We start from the raw sequence: 21547 nt of genomic DNA, 5'->3' as shown, positions 1-21547 counted from the left end.
TTTTAAATGAATATACAATATCATGGGGTGTGCTTGCTAATATGATCTAATTTTAATATTTTGGCATATGATACTTCATGAGTGGCTGATGTTCAGCTGTTAGTTTGGCCTATTGGTCTTCCATTACCCTATGTCAAACATGAATTTATGATTATTTTGTAACTTTAGGAATACATGCTATGCCAAAGGTGAATTTATGATTATTTTGTAACTTTGTCTATGATTTAATTTAGACTCAAGCATGCACTATAATTGATTAGTGTGTAACGGAAGTGTGTACTTTGTTTATAATTAGTATTAATGCTATCATAAGTCATAACATTAGACCATGTTTGATCATGTTGTATGCAACTTAGTATCCATGCCCTTTCTCTTTTTTTTTTGTTCTAACAAAATACATATATGAAAACTAAAGCATTTTTCTAGCGCATCCACCTCCATGGTTATCAAGTTAATCGCCTAGAGTAGCCTGGACTTTGGCTCAAGCTCCTACTGTAACTCCTGCTTATGCTATAACTCCTACTTCTGTTGCGGTTTTTTGATGCATAAGGTGATTTATAGTATGATCGATCCCTATATTTTATATCTCTTGGTGAGATTGACTTGAATCATAATAAATGTGAGTATAAACACCGTAGATCATCAAAAATGAAATTTTAGCTAATGTAATAACAAACCTGTAATGTCGTCTTTGTCTTGGAGGACAATAGTCTCGATTAGGTATCACCTAGAAACTTAAAATACGTTAATTTTAACAAATAAAGTCATTATATATTTTTGTTAATTTATTTACTCTTATAATATTTATGCTAACACTTACTTTTATCTTCATGTTACGCAATTTTAGTTGAGTGATTATACTCTAATTTTAAAATATTTTCTTATAAATATAAGGATAAATACAAATTATCTTAATTTATATATAATTTTTTTTAACTCATTTAACCGTCAATGATATAAAATATCATTAATAATTATATTTATAATTTTTATTTATCAATCAAATTATTTATTTAAATATTTATTTAAATTATTTATAAACCTGTGCTGTCTAGTTGTTGATTGTTTATGAAGGGCTCACTTCATTAATTCGTTAGGCAATATAAAAGAGAGAGTTCACGGCGATTATTTGTAGGGATGCCCCGAAAATGACATACCTTATGATTGCTTCATGTTCTATAAAGGCTCTAAAAACATTCTAGAGACTTATGAGATTTCCTCGGGCCAGGCCATAAACCTCAACAAATCAGAGGTGTTTTTTAGCTCTAATATTGATGCAAACATCAGGACAAATGTCTTGGTTGACCTTCATTGATTGATGCCAATTATAATTATAATATTCATAAATTGATCTATCATTAATTTGGTTTAAAATTAAAACGATTGTTAGATAACAATAAATTTTCTAATAATTGTAATTCTCATTATCAGATTTTTATGACAATATTCACCTTAATATTTAAATATAATATACGGTGTAATTCTTTTGCTTTATTGCTTCTCAATTCATCATTTTTTGCTTGCAATTTCAATTCATTCAAATGGCTCCGAAGTCCGAACTAAGACTTTTTTAGACATTATTGGAGTTCTTATGAGGTAGGTAAAAAATGTGAGTACAAGAAAAAATATGCTTGGACTAAGATGTAGGCGAAGATGGTGCTCAAGATCCAATTTTGTTATCAAATTTCTCTTTATTTGAGTTTTTATTGTTTTATTTCTTTATTACTTTAAATTCGACCATATTAAATATTTTGTTCTTCTCACATGTACAGTTGCATACAGATACTCACCAATTATGTGTCAGCCACATACCATCACAACATGTGCTCTTCCTCAACTTCTAATAATAATAATAACTTCAAACTTTATAAAATTGTCACTCCACCAATGAACACAAAAATCCCAATATTTATAATTGCAAGCATAAACTTTGTAAACGTGAGTGAAATAAAAGTACAACATATTGAAATTGTTTGCAACGGATTGTGACAAAAAAACTTAATGTATGTATTACAACACAAGAATGCTAAAATTTGTAGTGCGAGTGAAGTAAGCTTATAACAAGGGGAAAAATGTAATAATTTAAGAGGTTAATTAGATTTGTAGAATTTGTTGTCCCTTCATGGATGTAAAACACTGCGATACTCAACCACGATTTCTTTGATTTTACTTTGTTGATTCAATTACAAGCTATAATTTAATTCGAGGATATATATGGATTCAAAGTAACACTGTACATTCCTTGATGTTTTTGTTGTCTCACCATCACTAGAAAGGAATATATGAAAACCCCCCATCATTCACATGGTCCAATGATTTTCTCCTTATTTTAGGTGTCACATTATAATTAGTGATCAACGGTGATCACATGTTTTATAAATTAGAGATTGAGTGCGAATCAATGCGTTAAGGAGTGATTATGTGCAACTGAATTCAATTTCCATGTATAAATTAGAAGGATACTCAAAATGTTGGAAGAGGAGCTAACAGAGTGTTGAAATTTGATTTATCAATTTTCACTTGTTGTGGTTGAATAGAGTTATTCTTAGGTGTGCAAAAATAAGATCAAACTGTCACATGACTCACTAATGTAAACTTAGTAGGACCATTAGATTAAAATGAAATGAAGGGTTAAGGATTAGTGTAATTTGATATGAGGGATTGTTACGTGTAACTTTAAAAGTGTTACACTTATTCAAAACTTTTGATTTTAATATAATCTTATCAATGGTCTTAATAAAAACAATTTAATAAGGCACATGATTAGTTTCAAGGAAAAAAGGCTCCATTTAAGTGGCTTTTTTGTTGCTAATCACCTGTTGGATTATATATTTAGGGCTGGGATTTAATTGGTAGGTATTGTCAGGTTAAGTAATTTATACACTGCTATTCAATCATAAAATATAATATCTTTAAAAAGTTTGAGTATTATCTTAATTATCTTAAAAATTATATATATCATGTGCTTGATTTACAATGTAAAAAATTTTAGATGTGAATCATTATCCATGTGTAAAATATACACTTATAAATGTAATAATTAAAAAGTTATAAAAAAAGTATATATCGTTTGTCCATGTATACGTGTTTAATAGCAAAAAATCATTTCAAACATACAGATAAATTATTTAGTTATTATATAATATTCACAATTAAGATATTTGTTTCACAACATAAAGATGAATGTATGAAAACATATAAAAGTTTCTATCTCATATAAGTGGTATCCATTTGATCTCTTTTTTAACTTTTCTCTAAACAACAAATTACAATAAACATTTTAAATTAAAATTTCAACCTTCATTAGTATTGTACGACAATAAATTAATATTCAAATTTAATTGACTGCGTTCAACTTTAATTTTTTTTTATATTTTTTTAAATGGAACATGCACAATAATATTTTTTTTATATTGGAATCATTTTAAAATTTTGTATAAGGAAAATATTTTAAAAATGAAAAAAGTAGGAATAAATGGATATATTATTATTTATATTATTTAGTTAGAAAATTTAATTTTAGACATAAAAAATGAATTATTTAGTTATATTCTAATGTTCATAATTAAAGTATTTGTTTCATAATATAAAGATGAGTACAACATGCACAATAATAATCTTTATATATTTTTTAAAATGACGCACGCATGGTAATAATTTTTTTTTTCTTAAAAACGATATAAAATAATGATTCAAATATAATAAAATAAGAAATTTTAATATTTTATATGATAAATATATTTAAATGACTTAGTTGACATCTTAGATGAAAAAGGAATTAATTGAATTAATAGTTAACATAATGTACAAGTTAACAGTTAAATACATATATTTAAATAATTCATCCATCTTTTATGTGAGACCGTGGAGATAAATTATCAATAGAAGTTTTTTTTTTTTTTTTGTCTTGTGGCACTTCCTTAAGAGTATTCATAATTTTGTTTTGACAAGACTATTAGGTTCAAGAGCAATAGTGGATAGATAAATAGAAAATTCATTGTATTCTCTTCTACACCATAAGAATAAAATATTACTTTCCTTATCAATAGCAAAATTTTGTCCTGTAACTTATCTTTTGATTGTAATATTATAAGATAAGATTAATATTATGATAATATATTATATAGTTCATCATTCATATATACTTTAGCAACATAATCATCCCTACTTTGAAATAGTTATTGTATTTAATGACAACGCTTTTATAATTTCGTGTTATATAGAAGTATTTTTAGGTATTGTTACCTCTCTCATTGATTGAAATATATGACTTATCCCAATATCAATTATTAAACTTTTTTTTAAAATTTTATCCCTTATAAATATACATAATAATTTAAATTTTAAATTCAATTTGATTTGATCACTAGTTTGACAAATTTCTTTAATGACTATCTTAAATCACTCTCTTTGTGTCTTTATTTGTATATTTGATTTTCTTAATGCTTATATTTTTTAATTTTATATTTTCATCGTTTTTTAATTGAATTTAATTTATGTTTTTTAAATTACCTTATATCATATATTTAAAATAATATATATATATATATATATATATATTCAAATATTGATTTGTTATCACATATTTTATATATTAGAAAATATTTATTGTAAATTTTCTTTATATGAAAATAAATATTTATCTCGTACGTATATTGACATGCTAAAATATTAATTATCTATTAAAAAGTCAAATTTTAATTTTTTCAATAAAACAAAGTAAATAGAGTTAGATATTTTTCACCACTTTTTTTTTTTAAACAACTGTTACTTTAACTAAAAATTATTATAACTAGCTCCTCCATCTTCACTGTTCTTCTATTGCGATTCACAGAAAACACCACCAACTCAACACAGTCATCATCGTCACTACAAAAAAAAAATAATAAAAAAAACACAGAGTCAAACCCTCGACCACACTACAGAGACCCTTCTTCTTCTACTTTGTTCCTCTGTTTCTCTCTCTTACTTTCTCACTCTTTCCGTCAAAGTTTGCAATTTTTCTTCCCAGGTATGCCCCCTATCATTAATCTTCAATATATTGCAATTCCCCCATTATTAATTTTGTTGCTAATATTGATTTTTCTGAAACCCCTTTTGTTCCGTTTCGCCGAATTGTGAATCAAAAACCCTAGTTTTGCTTGTACTGGAATATCCCCAATTTTCAGCTCCGCAATTAGCTTGCGCCGGCATTTCCGAAGTTGGGGAAGAACGAAATAGTAACCGGAATTTCGTTCTCAAAAACCCTAGCTTTGGATCGTGCTTTGGAGTTCTAATTGTGGAGTTTTTCTTTTCTCTCGCATTGGATTTGATTTTGTAGGTTTTGGTAATTGCTATTCAGGTTTGCGTAGAGTATAGCTTGGATTTGACGTTAAAGCTGAGATTTTTGGACGATTCAAGTGGTGGGTTTTTAATTCAGTTTTTGCCTCTTGCGTAAAACTTTCATTTGGTGCCCTTGTTAGTTAGAGCAGGGAAAGTGAGATTGGAAAGTGAGGGTATTTTTATTTCTCTGAGTTTTGCAGTTATGCTTGTGGATTGGGAATGATTTGGTTAAATTTTGCAACTTTGCATTGTATCTCGTGTTATAATTTATTACTGTTGGTTGCGGATTCAAGACTTGAAGTTATGATTCTGGCAACGGTCGGCCATGAGTTTATAAGCGATAGGACTTGCTATAGGCATGTTTTGGTACATGTAGAAACATTTTAATGGAGAGTTTCCAATTTCAATGGGAATTGAATTCACTCGTGTAATTGTCGTGATCGTGTTTGTTTTAGGTTGACAGGAGATTCCTGAGGGTAGAATTAAAGCTTCTAAGTTCATTGGTATACTTACAGTTACACTATTTTTGAAAACAAGACTTTTATATGGTTGGGCATGGGGTTTTCGTGTCAATGAAGGTTTCAGAACATAAATGTGGAAAGTTCTTCAAATTTTCTTTACCCCAGCTTTCACACACCTATGTATTGGAAACTGGACTTAGCGTGAACAAGAGTGTAGGATTATGGTTTCTTTTATTTTTCGGAATATTTTATGTTCTTTGCATCTTAAATGAAACATTCATAGCTTGTTTGGATGTATGCCATGTTCGTTTCAAAATCGAGTCCTTTCCACGTTTGATGCAAAAGCTTAAAATGATAGCTTCTCTTTTTTTCGACTGATACACGTGTGGGTTTTTGGACACGAAGCCAAACATCCACTTAGACTATTGGATTTTTTTAAATTTATTTTTTGGAGCTTTCATACTGCCTTTGAGTTGCCCTCTGTAATCTGGATGTTAGTTAATGATTCTTCTTATGGTGCCTGATATGGATTTGTTTCTTAATTCTTTACCCATTTGTGTTTTACAGGCCAGAATAGTACCACTCTTCCTCATACAGCTGGGGTTCACAAATTGTGGGTTTCATGTTTTTGGGTATTTGGATTTCATTACATATTTTATAGTGGTTGAAGACGGTTCAATAACACATAGATTTGGTGCTTAAAGGTCATTTTCTCTTATTCTTTCTTCAATTTGTCTTTTTTTTTTCCTTTGTCACTTTTTTAGGATTTTCTTTTTAGTTTGCTTAAATGCTCTGGTTGGAAATAACACAGCACATTTTCAATGATGCAGTTTAGCTATTACAGCTACTTGTAGTGGTTTGATGCTTAGGGCAGTATGCTGGTTATAATTGGAGGAAATGCAAAGGTATCATGCTGGCAGCTGCACTAGTGCAGTTAATAACAGTGCAATTGGTGGGCCATCCACTAGGGACATTGGAAGAACTGATTCATCTTCTTTGCCAGCTAACTTTCCTGTGAGTTCAAGGTAAGATTCTATGTCTGCCAACATTTCTTTACTGAAAATATTATTACCTATTCTTTTGTTTCAGATTTTGTTACTGTAGTACATGTGATTAGGGTACTACATATTCCAAATAAATGTCGTTGCGATACAGCTTCTGGTGCTTCAGTCCCTGTTAGCTAATAGCTTTTTTTATTGCAACAGTGATCGATTTTATTTACTTTATGTCATTTTGAAACCTGAAAAACTCCACTTCAGAGCTGGTTCATTTATCTTTTGACTCTTGAGTAATCACAATATTCTAGTTTTGGGTTGTCACTTCTGTTCTTATGCATTTAAATGATTGAGATATTACAAGGAGTTTTATCTGTTATAACCAACTAAACATTTCCCCCCTTGTATGCTCTTTTCTATTAATATATAAACTTCTGATACTTTGCTTGGATGATCAGATGAGCAAGAAATATTAGGTTTCATATCCACAGTAGGCATGACTGCATGAGCCACTAGCGAGGGACATAGTATTTGTTATTAGAGAATTGGTAAATACAGGGTTGAAAAATATCTATTTCTTTTTTTTTTTTGATCGGAAAAGATATATATATATATATATATATATTAAAAGAAGTACCAGAGGTACTATTACAAAGTTGGGCTCCATATAAATGGTTCCTGAAAGCAGACAGCAAAAGTCTGATTTGGAACCAAATTATGGAAAAAATACATGTGTTTTAATATAAACTCTAAACCCTACTACTGCAAAAAACCCTGTCGTAAGTTACTCGACCACTGATTAAAATGCAATGAAAAGTCCTTCTCCAAATTATGAAGCCAAGTCCATATTAGAAAAGTCGCGTCTTCAAACAGTTTGTTTCCATCAAAAGTTGCATTGGAGAATAAAATTCTGTTTCTAAGCTGCCAAGTGGACCATGTAACCGCCAACCACCAAATCTGCCACCTCCTAGGTCTGATGCCATCTACCTGCAGAGAAGAATACTGCATGAAATGATCTTTTATGCTCCATGGATGGGCACCCTTCAAATTTATCCAAGACATTGTTTCCCACCATATAGGTTGGATCTTAATGCAATGGATAAAAATATGGGATGCATTCTCCTCCACCCTTCTGCAAAAGGGGCATGTCATATCCAAAATCTGCACTTGTCTAGCCCTTAAATTAGATTTTGTAGGTAGTCTGTCCCACAACATCCTCCATGCGAAAACCGCAATTTTACTAGGAATCTTGATCTTCCATAGGTCCTCAAAACATTCATGAAGGTTCTCAACAGCTGCCTCCTCCCAAAACGTTGAGTAAGCACTACGAGTAGAGTAGATACCCGACGTGTCTGCTGCCCAAACCCAACTATCAGAACCTTGAGTATGTATAGATTTACCTTCAACTTCAGAAAGAAAAGAGATGGCTATTTCAATTTCACTGTCAAACAGCTGTCTTCTCCAACTAAAGTTCCATTCCCACCCATAGTTACTATACTTCCCCAAGAGACCAATCAGCTGGTGTTGTTGAGCAGAATTCATGTAAAGCCGAGGGTACTTTTCAGCTAATGATTGGTCATGACTAATCCACCTATCCTCCCAAAATCTTACCTTATCCCCAGCGTGTACCTTCCAATTAATTTGCTGATGTAGAGTCTTGCCATGGTGTGACTGATGGATAACTTTTTTTAAATCCCTCCACCAAATTGACTGTAAACTTGAGCTTCCCTCTTCAGTTAGACCTCTCCAGCCCCCATATTTAGCCTCCAAAACTGCAACCCAAAGAGCCCCCATATTTAGCCCCCATATCTATTTCTTTGATGATGTTGGTTCTGTAGAATGGTTTATGTTTCAAATCTATTTTGATATTCTATCCTAATATACTTCAAAACAGTGGCATACTTATTCACTAATCACTAGAGATTGTTATACTATAATTTGTAAGAACTGTTCAAAACTTTAAATATTTATCCTCCTGGTTGTGTTGACTAAATAAGTGAAGTAAATGGTATTGTGCTTATGCTGGATGTTTTTCAACCCTGAAATTTAGTTTATTTTCTTTATACCGAAAATTTAGCAAAGATTTCTTGAACTGATTATCTAATATTATAGGGACCTCTCTGAATTGCCCCTATCTTTTAAAAAGTAGTGAGGTTGGGAACATAAAGTTACTGTCACCACTTAAGCTAGATAGCTGCTCACTGATTTATAAGAAAAAACTCAGAAATAGCCACTAGCTAGCTAAGTTACGTAACCAGAATATCTTTTTGGTTTTTTTCTGTTTTGAGGTTGAAAGTACACAAACTAGTGTCTGAAATTCCAAATTAGGAGTAATGAATTATCATATAAAATTAGAGAATGACGCTATGATAGCAATAAATCTGCAGAAGTTGGTTGGTCTTTCTGTGTAACCTTTTACTCATGTTTTGTGTTGAGGTTTCTCTGTTTTCTTTTCATTTAAATAATCAGAACCTTATATCATTTATTATTTTGTTACTGATGCTGCTATGTGGAGGAGCTGTTTTTTAGATGATAAAAGATATGGAGTTTTTTTTTTTATTTTTTTTTAAATTTTATAACTCATTTCATTTGAAGCCCAGATAACTTAACATGACACTGGTATGATGTGACACAGGTATGAGGATATGAAAAATTCTTTAAAAATTCAAGATATGGTAATGATACAGCCTAGATACATTAACGTGAATTCTTTTCTACAAATTCTTTATGTACATTAGTGAAGGATGGTCATTATTTGAAAGAAAAATACTTTTAATCATAATAAAAAACCATAGTTACATATCTCTCTCTTATCCATATCAGAATTTATTCTCTCCCCAATTAACATGCCAAAGAATTACATATTTTCCCCCAACTCCAGTTAGAATGTAAAAAAATAAGAAATCACTTGTCCTATTCAAAAGAAATATTGGGTCTACTTTATTGTCTACTATTTACAACAGCTTTGAAGATACCGAGAGAGATAGAGCTGTTTGTAATTTTAGTCCTTTGTTCTGTTTGATACTCCATAATAAAATGGTATATTATTATTTGTTCTCATAAATCATTTATTTGATGCTGTTAATCACTTTAAAAACAATGGTTTTACTTTTCAGGCGACAACCACCATTAACCCCATACAAGTTGAAGTGTGATAAAGAACCTCTGAACTCTAGGTAGTTCATGCTTGGAGCAGAACCTGTTTTCAATTTGTTGCTCAATTTTGTTAGTTCATGAGTAACAAACATCATAAGTTTTTCTGGAGTAAAATTTGCATGGGCACGGTTAATATCGAAAATATTGTTTGATGCCCTTGATCATCAGTATCTGTTTTTGTTAGTTGTTATTCAATGATATTAAAATTGCAATGTTTTAATCCTGGTAGTACTCACTTCTAGTTTTTGCTTTAAATTTCCTTATTGTCTAGTTGTATAAATATTAAATGTCACTGTTTAATCTCAGGCTTGGGCCTCCAGACTATCACCCCCAAACACCAAATTGTCCTGAAGAGATTCTGACCAGAGAATATTTGCAATCTGGATATAGGGACACAGTTGAAGGGCTTGAGGTACATTTTTTTTAAACTTCTGTATATATATCAAATGGATAATATAAAGTAACTATTTAGCTATGAATGTTTGAGTTATAGCCATAGTTGTTAGAATCTTACAATTCTTGATTTGAATCCTATGATTCGATACGATTCAGCTATACCTATTGATTCATATCATAAGTTGAATCTCTAATGACTTTGTATCTTATGATAATGAATGAATATGTGCAATTTCATATCATTGATATGAATTGCATGATTCAACTGTTTATTTTTTCTTTTTCTTTCACCAATTCTCATGAAAATAATTGTAAAGTCATAAGTTTTAATTGTTAAATGAAATGGAACTGAAGGACCATTTATGAACTTATCCAATTTGATTATTCCACTACTTAATTTGTCACCCACTCATTTAATGCATGCACTCTATTTGGCTATTTAATTGTTTTGTTTCCATTCTTCTAAAACAAGGCTTCACAAACTCAGATATAACTAGTAACTTTGCTTAACAAAACTTATGATTAAGTTGTTTTTATCTATTTCTAGTTTAAAATTATTACATTGAACACCGTATATCTTATGTTGGAATGAAGATCCTGTTGTGTTTGGATTTGTTTTATCATTATGTTTCTATCTGTGCTATTATCAGTCAATTTGAAAACAGTTGGTTTTTTCTTTCAAATTTCTTATTTGGATCTCCTACTGTTCTATATGATTGAAACTATGCTGTAGGGAATTTTATATTCTAGAGGATTGGCTTCCTTTGATGAATTGTTGAAAATCAACTTGTGCTTTCTAAAACTGCTTGTTGTTTTTATAACATGGTATTACCTTTTTTGTCTTAAGGAATCTAGAGAAATTTCTCTGACCCAGGTTCAAAATTTTAGCAAGAAAGTTGTCCTTAATTGCAAAGAGGTGAGTCCCTAGTCTCAGAGAGAATTATGCCCTGTTGTTTCTATAACTATGAGTGTGTGGCATGTCAAATAAGCTAGCTTATTAGCTTGTCTGCCCAAATTAAGGTGTTTGATAAACAAAATTATTTCACTACCTTATAGCATATAAGCTATAAACTAATAACTTATGAGCTTGAAGCTTTTTTTTCCTTCCATTTTTTTCCTTACCATTTTAATGTACTTAATTTTAATTTTAATGAAATATTTGATCTTTTAAAAAATTAATACGAATGTAACATTAATAAAAGAATCTAAAACTATAATTGCCAAAAAATATATTTTTTTGTCTACAAAACAAAAATTCTATTTATATTATATTTTTTATGAATGCTTTTTATGTCATTTTACATTTTTAGCTACTTCAATAACTAATTTTTACCAAACACTCGTAATACTATAAGCTAGTTTATAAGCTTTCAGCCTTTAAGCTTGCTTATAAGTCTTAAGCTGGCTTATATGCTTTAAGCTACTGATTATTTAGTTATGTCAAACATAGTCTATGCCATGAATATACTGGACATTTTCCATATTTGGTTTTTATATTCATTGGAAGTGTTTGCAGGTTAATTCTTTAATCTTTCATCTTCTCTCTCCAGGCTATTAGAAAACGGCTACGGGCCATCAATGAATCTCGCGTGCAGAAGCGGAAGGTGATGACTGATGATCTTTATTCTGTTATTTTATTATGCTTGATGAACCATATGTATGCCTCTAAAATATTCCATTTTTGTGTTTTTGGTTTTGTTTTATTTTGGGTTTAGTGGAGCCCCTACTTATTATGAAGGTATTTGATCTACATGGTAGTGCTTATTTTGACAGGCTGGTCAAGTATATGGAGTGGCTCTTTCAGGGTCACAACTTGCTAAGCCTGGTGTTTTCCCTGAACAAAGGCCCTGTCCTGAAGACTTCCGAAAGAAATGGATTGAGGTACTAATGGAAGTCTTGCTCCTGTTGCTTTACTCTTTGTACAACTTTCCTGTATAAATATTGTTTCGCCTGTTATTTGTTTCTGTTAGAATGTTAGTGTTATTGTTTTGTTGTTAGTGAACTTGGTTGGGCTTGTAGCCTTGTACTAGACTTAGTTATTGGTATAAATTATTAATAGCGTTAGGGATTGCACAACACATCATTATTCAGCTTACTTTAGTCATTTTTCTCTCTTTTCACCCAAACTACACAATTTTAGCACATTGAAATTGCAGGGTTTAGGTAAAAAGGATGGAAAAAAAGGGAAAGACTGCTAATACAATGGAGATTGATATTAGATGTTACACAATACCTAGCCTAATGCTTATATTTATACTTCTATAAAAAAATGTTTATATTTATAATACTACGTCAAGTAGTAGTGCTGCTAGTATAAGCTCAGGCCCTCTGACTAAAGCTAATAACCTTGGTATTGTAACAGTTTTTATCATGCTTTTGCTGAATTTATATTTAGAAAAGCATGAGGTTATGAATCATTTGTATATTTGGGTGGATATTTGTAGTTTAATCTGGTTGGACGAAGTGTGCAAATATGGATGGATACAGGACATGTTCATATGCTAAATACACCAGTACAGGCTATAGCTATTCTTAATTTCAGGAGAGCCATTGTTAAATACGTTCCTATAAGAGATCACTTGGGCTTTTTGTCATCTATGCTGATATTCCTGTTAAATCCTTTGATACTTTATTAAAACTTACTTATTAGTGCTTATTATCTGAGATGTTTTCTGCCACTAGTTTTTTTTTTTTTTTTATTGTTTTGTTTTAGTTTTTTTAACTCAATTTTTTTATAGGGCTTATCTCAACCGCACAAGCGATTACGATCTTTGACGGATCTTGTTCCTCATGTTAGAAGGAAATCACTTTCAGAGGTTCTTATTAGGAATAATGTGCCATTGTTGAGGGCTACCTGGTTTATAAAGGTTTCTTACCTTAATGTGGTATGGATGCCTCAATGTTGTGTAATTTACCTGTTTATTTTACCCTGAAGTGACCCTCCCCCTTTTCTCAATATTTAAGATAGATTATGGTTGATTGCAGGTTCGGCCAGGCTCTGCTAGTATTCCTTCTGGGACTGCTGACAAAACTCAGCTGTCTTGTTCTGAGCTTTGGACAAAAGATGTTATTGAATACTTGCAAACTCTTCTTGATGAATTCTTCTCAAAAAATTCTTCTCATTTTACTCCTCATAATCGAGACCGATCACCCCAAGTACCTTATACTGCGTCATTTCAGCACAGAAGTGACCAGTTATTATCTGTTGCTGATGGTGAAGAACCATCTTTACATTTTAGATGGTGGTATATTGTTCGGCTTTTGCAATGGCATCACGCTGAAGGGCTTCTTCTTCCTTCTCTTATCATTGACTGGGTTTTGCGTCAATTGCAGGTGATTGCATATAAGAAGTCTTGTGTGTTCATGGAAATTAAACTTAGTATTTTATATCTTTTGCTGATTTCAATCCTTTAGACTTCAGGTTTTGATTTTTCCCACTTCTGCTCCTTTCAGGAAAAACAATTGCTTGAGATTTGGCAGCTGCTATTGCCTATTGTATATGGATTTTTAGAAATTGTTGTTCTATCTCAAACATATGTTCGCACTCTTGCCGGTGTAGCTCTTCGTATTATTCGTGATCCTGCACCTGGTGGATCAGATCTAGTAGACAATTCCCGGAGGGCATATACGACTTCTGCTCTGATTGAGATGCTCCGATATTTAATATTTGCGGCTCCAGAGACTTTTGTTGCTTTGGATTGCTTTCCTTTGCCATCCTCTGTAGTTTCACATACAATAAATGATGGGAATTTTGTACTGAAAGCAACTGAAGCAGCTGGAAAGATAAAAAGTAGTTCAGAAGATGTTGTGTGTTTATTTAGAAGTAAAGGATTTGATGCACAATTCCAGTCATTGGCATTTGATCATGTTATTTCGTGCATTCAAGAATGTGTAGAAGATCTCACAAAGGCTGTAAGCCCAGGCTATCCAGGTCAATGTCTGGCTAAAGCTGCACAAGCCTTGGATAAATCCCTTGTACTTGGTGATATACATGGAGCATACAAATTTCTTTTTGAAGATCATTGTGATGAAACTGTATCTGAAGGTTGGGTTGCAAAAGTCAGCCATTGTTTAAGGTTATCGCTGAAGTGGTTTGTGACTGTAAATAAATCACTTGTTTATTCAGTGTTTTTCCTGTGTGAGTGGGCAACATGTGATTTCAGGGATTTTCGGAATGCTCCTCCTTGTGATGTAAAGTTCACTGGCAGGAAAGATCTTTCCCATGTCCATATAGCAATTAGACTTTTAAAGATGAAACTGAGGGATATGCAGATTTCACCAAAGCATAAGAGTGGAAGCACTCGTGGTTGTGGAGTCAGTTATTTAGCAAAATGTTCAAGTCAGCAGAGAAATCAGAATTTTGTGAACAATGCATTCAAAATAAAATCTAGTTCAAGAAATTTGGATCAGAATATCTGTTCTTCAGCTGTATTTGAAAGCCCAGGTCCTCTACATGATATTATTGTTTGTTGGATTGATCAGCATATGGTGCATAAAGGGGAAGGTCTCAAACGCCTACATCTATTTATAGTGGAACTCATACGGGCAGGCATCTTTTACCCACTGGCATATGTACGTCAGCTGATAGTGAGTGGGATCATGGATATGAATGTAAATGTAGTTGACTTGGAGAGACAGAAGAGACATTGCCGAATCTTGAAGCAGCTTCCTGGGAAGTTTGTGCGTCGGGCTTTGGTAGAATCAGGGATTAGTGAAGGGCCACGGCTCACTGAAGCATTGCAAGTTTACTTGAATGAGCGCCGCTTCATACTTCGTGGTTCCTTATGGGAGAACCATGGCAATGCCAATAATGTGAATATATCTTCTCTCAAGCAAAACCACTGTACATCTTCAACAAAAGACAAAACTTCTACAGTGTCAATTGATCCATGGAAAAGTGTTTTTTCTAATAAAACATCCTCTAAAAATGCAAAGGATGACAATGGTGTTGAAGAACTGAAGACATTCATCTCAACCCTGCTACAGCTCCCAAAAAGTTTATCTAATTTGAGCACTACAGGATTGGACGAATCTCAAGGCAGTGTCAGAAAACCTATTGGGTCTCACAACAAGAGTGATCTAGTGGAGGCTACCCCTGGGTGTGAAGAATGTAGAAAAGCAAAGAGGCAAAAATTGAGTGAGGAAAGAAGCTCATTTGTTCAAGCTCCGTCTCCAATACTATCTGATGATGAAGATACTTGGTGGGTGAAGAAGGGGCTAAAATCTTCAGAGCATCTCAAAGTTGATCAACCACTTAAGCCAACTAAACAGGTTACTAAGACTCGGCAGAAGACTGTCCGTAAAACCCAGAGTCTTGCTCAACTGGCAGCTTCTAGAATTGAGGGTAGCCAAGGGGCATCAACAAGTCATGTGTGTGGCAATAAGGTTAGCTGTCCTCACCATAGAACTGCTATGGATGGAGATACAACAAGGTCTGTTGATGGAATTCGATCAGGTCACTGTGAAGATATTGTTTCAATTGGAAGGGCACTTAAACAGCTACGCTTTGTTGAGAGAAAGGAAGTAACACTTTGGCTGATGACTGTAGTTAGGCAGCTTATTGAAGAGAGTGAAAAGAATGTTGGTAAAGTTAGCCAGTTTGGTAGGCCTTTTGCCACTGTGGATGATAAAAGTTCAATACGGTGGAAACTTGGTGAGGATGAACTTTCTGCTTTACTTTATTTGATGGATGTCTCAGACGATTTAGTATCAGCTGTCAAATTCCTCTTATGGTTGCTGCCAAAGGTTTATAGTAGCCCTAATTCTACAATTCATAGTGGAAGGAATGCTTTAATGCTGCCAAGGAATGTGGAGAACCAAGCTTGTGATGTTGGCGAGGCTTTTCTGTTATCATCACTGAGAAGGTTTGTACTCAACTTAGTTTTTGTATTTTTTTGGGTCTATTCTGCCACCATTTGAGGGCGAGCCCTGGTGCAACGGTAAAGTTGTGCCTTGGTGACTTGTTGGTCATGGGTTCGAATCCGGAAACAGCCTCTTTGCATATGCAAGGGTAAGGCTGCGTACAATATTCCCTCCCCCATACCTTCGCATAGCGAAGAGCCTCTGGGCAATGGGGTACGAAGTTTTTTTTTATTCTGCCACCATTTGTTATTTTGTTCCTTTTATCAGTTTATGTGCTATTCCCAGTTCCTCGTTTGTCTTTCCCTTCTAATCCTTGTGGTGCTTGCTGTGTTTTTAATAACTACGTGAATTGTTAATGTGATATACCACTTGTTTTACTTCATTTTTTTAATTATTCTAACAAGTGATTGTTGAATGTTTGCATGCTGGCGCTTCTTATGCTCTTGTTTTTCTTATATTTTTAATTAAGTAATTTTCCTGTGACTTCGTATGAGCTCCCAATTTTCCCCCTCATAATTTTTTAATCTAATGAGTATTATTTATTTTTCATCTTTATGTTAATCTGAGACCTTTTTTTTTATGTTTTTTATAATGTATGTTTACATATGATATTGATTTTGTTTAGTATGTCTGTCTTGTTGTATTTGATGCAGATATGAGAACATTCTTGCTGCAGCAGATCTTCTTCCTGAAGCTCTGTCATCTATAATGCATCGTGCTGCGGCTATTATAGCATCTAATGGGAGGGTTTCAGGTTCAGGTGCCCTAACTTTTGCTTGTTATTTATTAAAAAAATATGGCAATGTGGTCAGTGTCATTGAGTGGGAGAAAAGTTTTAAGAGTACATGTGATAAGAGACTTGCTTCTGAAATAGAGTCTGGACGGTCAGTTGATGGAGAGTTAGGGCTTCCACTTGGTGTGCCTGCTGGAGTTGAGGACCCTGATGACTTTTTCCGTCAAAAGATAAGTGGTGGCCGGTTACCGTCCAGAGTGGGTTCAGGCATGAGAGATGTTGTACAGCGTAATGTGGAAGAAGCATTTCGTGATCTTTTTGGAAAAGACAGAAAGCTCTTTGCTGCTGGTACACCAAAAGGTCCTGCTTTTGAAAAATGGGATAATGGTTATCAAATTGCTCAACAAATAGTTATGAGTTTGATAGATTGCATAAGGCAGACTGGTGGTGCTGCTCAAGAAGGGGACCCCTCTTTGGTTACTTCTGCTGTTTCTGCCATAGTTGGCAGTGTTGGTCCAACATTAGCAAAATTGCCTGATTTTTCAGCTGGCAGTAATCATTCAAATATGTCATTGGCTACAAGTTCATTGAACTATGCTAAATGCATTCTGCGAATGCATATAACTTGTTTGTGCTTGCTTAAGGAAGCCTTGGGAGAACGCCAAAGCCGTGTATTTGAGATAGCTCTTGCAATGGAAGCTTCTACCGCTCTTGCTGGAGTTTTTGCTCCAAGTAAAGCATCTCGAGCTCAGTTTCAAATGTCACCTGAAACCCATGATACTGGTACTATTTCGAACGACGTTGCTGCAAATAACACTAGTAAAATTGTGGTTGCTAGAACAACGAAAATTAGTGCTGCTGTTTCTGCACTTGTTGTTGGTGCAATTATATGTGGTGTTACCAGCCTGGAAAGAATAGTAACCATTCTCAGATTAAAGGAGGGCCTGGATGTTGTACACTTTGTAAGAAGCACAAGATCCAATTCAAATGGGAATGTACGTTCAGTTGGGGCTTTTAAGTTGGATAGTTCAGTTGAAGTTCATGTCCATTGGTTTAGATTGCTTGTTGGGAACTGCAGAACCATCTGTGAAGGCTTAGTGGTGGATCTCTTGGGTGAACCATCCATTGTTGCTCTTTCAAGGATGCAGCGCATGCTTCCTCTAACTTTGGTTTTTCCACCGGCCTATTCAATATTTGCTTTTGTTATGTGGCGGCCCTTTGTTATGAATGCCAATGTAGCAGTTCGTGAAGACATGAATCAACTTTATCAGTCTCTAACAATAGCCATAAGTGATGCAATAAAACATTGGCCGTTCCGAGATGTATGCTTAAGAGAGTGTCAGGGTCTTTATGATCTTATGGCTGCAGATACAAGTGATGCAGAGTTTGCAACCTTGCTAGAGTTGAATGGCTCTGATATGCATTCAAAATCTCTGGCATTTGTTCCGCTCCGTGCCAGACATATTCTAAATGCCATGATTGATTGTAAGATGCCTCAATCTATTTATACAAAGGATGAAGGAAGTCGGAATTATGGACATGGTGAATCCAAAATTGATTTTACCGATAGTGAATCTACACTTCAGGATAAACTTGTAGATGTGTTAGATGCTCTGCAGCCTGCCAAATTTCACTGGCAATGGGTTGAACTCAGGCTGCTTTTAAATGAACAAGCCCTCATTGAAAAACTGAAGACACATGATATGTCTTTAGCTGATGCTATACAGTTGTCCTCACCTAGTTCAGAGAAGGGTGCTGCTTCTGAGAATGAGAACAATTTTATTGAAATAATTCTCACTAGGTTACTGGTTAGACCTGATGCTGCACCCCTTTTCTCGGAGTTGGTTCATCTTTTTGGGAAGTCTTTAGAGGATTCAATGTTGTTACAGGCTAAATGGTTCCTTGCAGGTCAAGATGTTCTCTTTGGTCGGAAGACCATTAAGCAACGACTGATTAACATTGCAGAGACTAAAAGATTTTCTGTTAAGACCCAGTTTTCTGAACCCTGGGGTTGGTGCTCCCCATGTAAAAATCCAGTTGCTCTCAAGGGGGATAAAATGAAAGTTGATCCTATGCCTCTTGAAGAAGGAGAAGTTGCTGAAGAGGGAATGGATGCGAAAAGGTCCATAAAAGGGTTCTCCCAAGTGTTTGACTCTGAAAGCTCAACCAGTAAGCAGCAGCATGGGACCGAGAGGGCTCTTCTTGAGTTAATTCTTCCTTGCATAGATCAAAGCTCTGATGAATCTCGTAATTCCTTTGCAAGCGATTTGATCAAACAATTAAATTATATTGAGCAACAAATAACTTTAGTTACTCGAGGACCAAGTAAGCCAACAGCAAGTACTCCTGTGACTGAAGGTCAGACAAATAAAGTAAATAGCCGCAAAACTATAAGAGGTGGCAGCCCTGGGTTAGCCAGACGACCAACACCTGCACCAGATTCTTCTCCACTTTCTCCTGCTGCTTTGCGAGCATCAATATCTTTACGTGTGCAGTTACTCATGAGATTTCTTCCTATTCTTTGCTCAGACGGGTAATTAAGAACTATATTTCTTCTAACCTTCTAATTATTCACTATGCCATTCTGAGATACTTTCTCCTTCCTTCCTGGGTTGTTGCTGCACTGAAGTTGTCTTTTTTCATTGGATAAGTTGTATGAGATTTTCTTGAAACATGTTTATATAGTTAACAATTGTGGGGGTAAAAGACTACACCATTTTCAGTTTTCTTGAAATGCATAAAAATGGATATAGTTGCAATATGAACATTTTCAACAATACAGTTATCTACCATCTGCTGTTTTATCATGGTTTCCAACTACTTGCATTGAACATAGTTCATTGAGTGCTGGAAATCAATTTTGCTTGTCCTTTTCAGAAGTGAAATATGGATATTGGTGCTATGAAGGAATATGCTTGTTTTAATGTATGCCACATTAGTGTATCAAATGTAGGCTGTTGTAGAGGTAGTTTAGCTAGATGTTCAATTTTGCAGGGAGTCTTCTGCAAGGAGCATGAGATACATGCTTGCCTCTGTACTTCTTCGTCTCCTTGGCAGCCGGGTTGTGCATGAGGATGCAACGGTGAATCCCATGCACTATACTCCATTGAGAAGGGAGGCAGAGTCACATGCTGAAGCTTCTTTTGTAGATTCTTCTGCTGAGGGCCTGTTTGATCATCTGCTGTTGATTTTGCATGGATTGTTGAGTAGTTCTCCTCCAAGTTGGCTCAGGTCAAAACCTGTTTCAAAGACAACTAATGAACCTACAAGGGAATTTTCTGGATTTGAACGTGAGCCATTGGAGGCATTGCAGGTATGATCTTTTAGCCTATGAATGTACAGCTTTTAGTTTGTGACTGATCCCATGTTATTAAATATAGGAAGGCATTTTATTCTTGATATTATCATCTTGGTGATGCTGATTAGAATGAAAGAATGCAGGCTTCTTACTTTTCTTTTGGTCTATTGTATAATACAGAATCATCTTGATAATATGCAACTGCCAGACACTATCCGGAGGCGTATCCAAGCAGCAATGCCTCTGCTCCCTCCCTCTATACGGTGCTCTTTCTCATGCCAGCTGCCAACTGTTCCAGCTTCTGCTCTTGTATCTCTTCAACCCAACACTACAAATTCTGGGTTTAACTCCGGCAGTTCAACTGTCCCTCAGAGGAACCTGGTTCCATCATCAAGGACTACAACCTCAGGGAAGTCAAAACAGCATGACAATGATTTGGATGTTGACCCTTGGACGCTTTTAGAAGATGGTGCTGGATCTTGTCCGTCTGCAAGTAATACTGATATCATAGGAAGTGGTGACCGTGTTAATATTCGAGCTGCCAGCTGGCTTAAAGGGGCTGTAAGGGTGCGACGAACTGACCTTACATATGTTGGTGCCGTGGATGAGGATAATTGATTAACAAGATTTTTTATTGGTTTGGAGTATGCTAACCCCTCATCAGGTGTATTTGTTGTTTCATTGTCCATTATTGATGGCATGACTGGCATGAAGATGTCATTTGGTATTTGCCCTTCCTGTGTTGAAGGGAAGTTGAGGGGTCGTCAATTTGAGAAACAGGTGAAAGGGATGTTTTCTTTGTTGAAGAAAAGTGAAGTTGATGTCCTGGCAAGCTCATCCTGTTGGTTCTAGCCTGGTTGACTAACTAACCTGTTGATCACCCTACCCTGGACTTGTGCACTTCCAGACACAGTTCAGTGGTTTGTTGTAAATATAGGATCATTGTTTCAACTTTCCCAATTTATTTGATAATATATCTCAAATGATCTGTAGTTGTTCCGTCTAAGCGATAATATATCCCAATTTATTTGATGTCCTGGTAAAGTTTGTTTTTAGTCTTTAAAAAACAATTTGTTTCATTTGTGAAAACGTGTTAGATGTGATATTTATTCATATAATTAAATTGTCTCCCTATGGCATCTCATTTATGCAAATAAGGATTACATGACACATTTTTATAAATAATGGGTCAAAAGAGGATAATTATTTTTTTGAGAGACTAAAAGTACATTAGAGGGCGAGCCTTGGTGCAGCGGTAAAGTTGTGCCTTGGTGACTTATTGGTCATGTGTTTGAATCCGGAAATAGCCTCTTTGCATATGCAA

General features: G+C 34.3%; 1 protein-coding gene across 2 annotated transcripts; it reads left to right on the top strand.

The window, feature by feature from the left end:
* The first annotated feature begins 4776 nt into the window (after positions 1–4776).
* LOC100806985 (mediator of RNA polymerase II transcription subunit 12) lies at positions 4777–21260 on the top strand. Of its 2 annotated transcripts, XM_006602739.4 has the most exons (15): positions 4777–5011; positions 5342–5402; positions 6351–6487; positions 6614–6808; positions 9895–9954; positions 10241–10346; positions 11178–11246; positions 11881–11934; positions 12104–12211; positions 13069–13215; positions 13316–13663; positions 13784–16194; positions 16846–19458; positions 19920–20238; positions 20404–21260. In XM_006602739.4, the coding sequence occupies exons 4-15, from the start codon at positions 6681–6683 to the stop codon at positions 20839–20841; spliced, it is 6801 nt and encodes a 2266-aa protein (XP_006602802.1). In that variant the 5' UTR covers positions 4777–5011; positions 5342–5402; positions 6351–6487; positions 6614–6680; the 3' UTR covers positions 20842–21260. The 2 variants fall into 2 exon arrangements, with proteins under 2 accessions (XP_006602802.1, XP_006602801.1); XM_006602738.4 differs by lacking the exon at positions 5342–5402.
* Positions 21261–21547: the final 287 nt, after the last annotated feature.

This window comes from Glycine max, chromosome 18 (genome assembly GCF_000004515.6).
Source record: "Glycine max cultivar Williams 82 chromosome 18, Glycine_max_v4.0, whole genome shotgun sequence".
In the NCBI taxonomy this organism is placed as follows: domain Eukaryota; kingdom Viridiplantae; phylum Streptophyta; class Magnoliopsida; order Fabales; family Fabaceae; genus Glycine; species Glycine max.
This window is presented reverse-complemented; position numbering and strand designations above follow the sequence as displayed.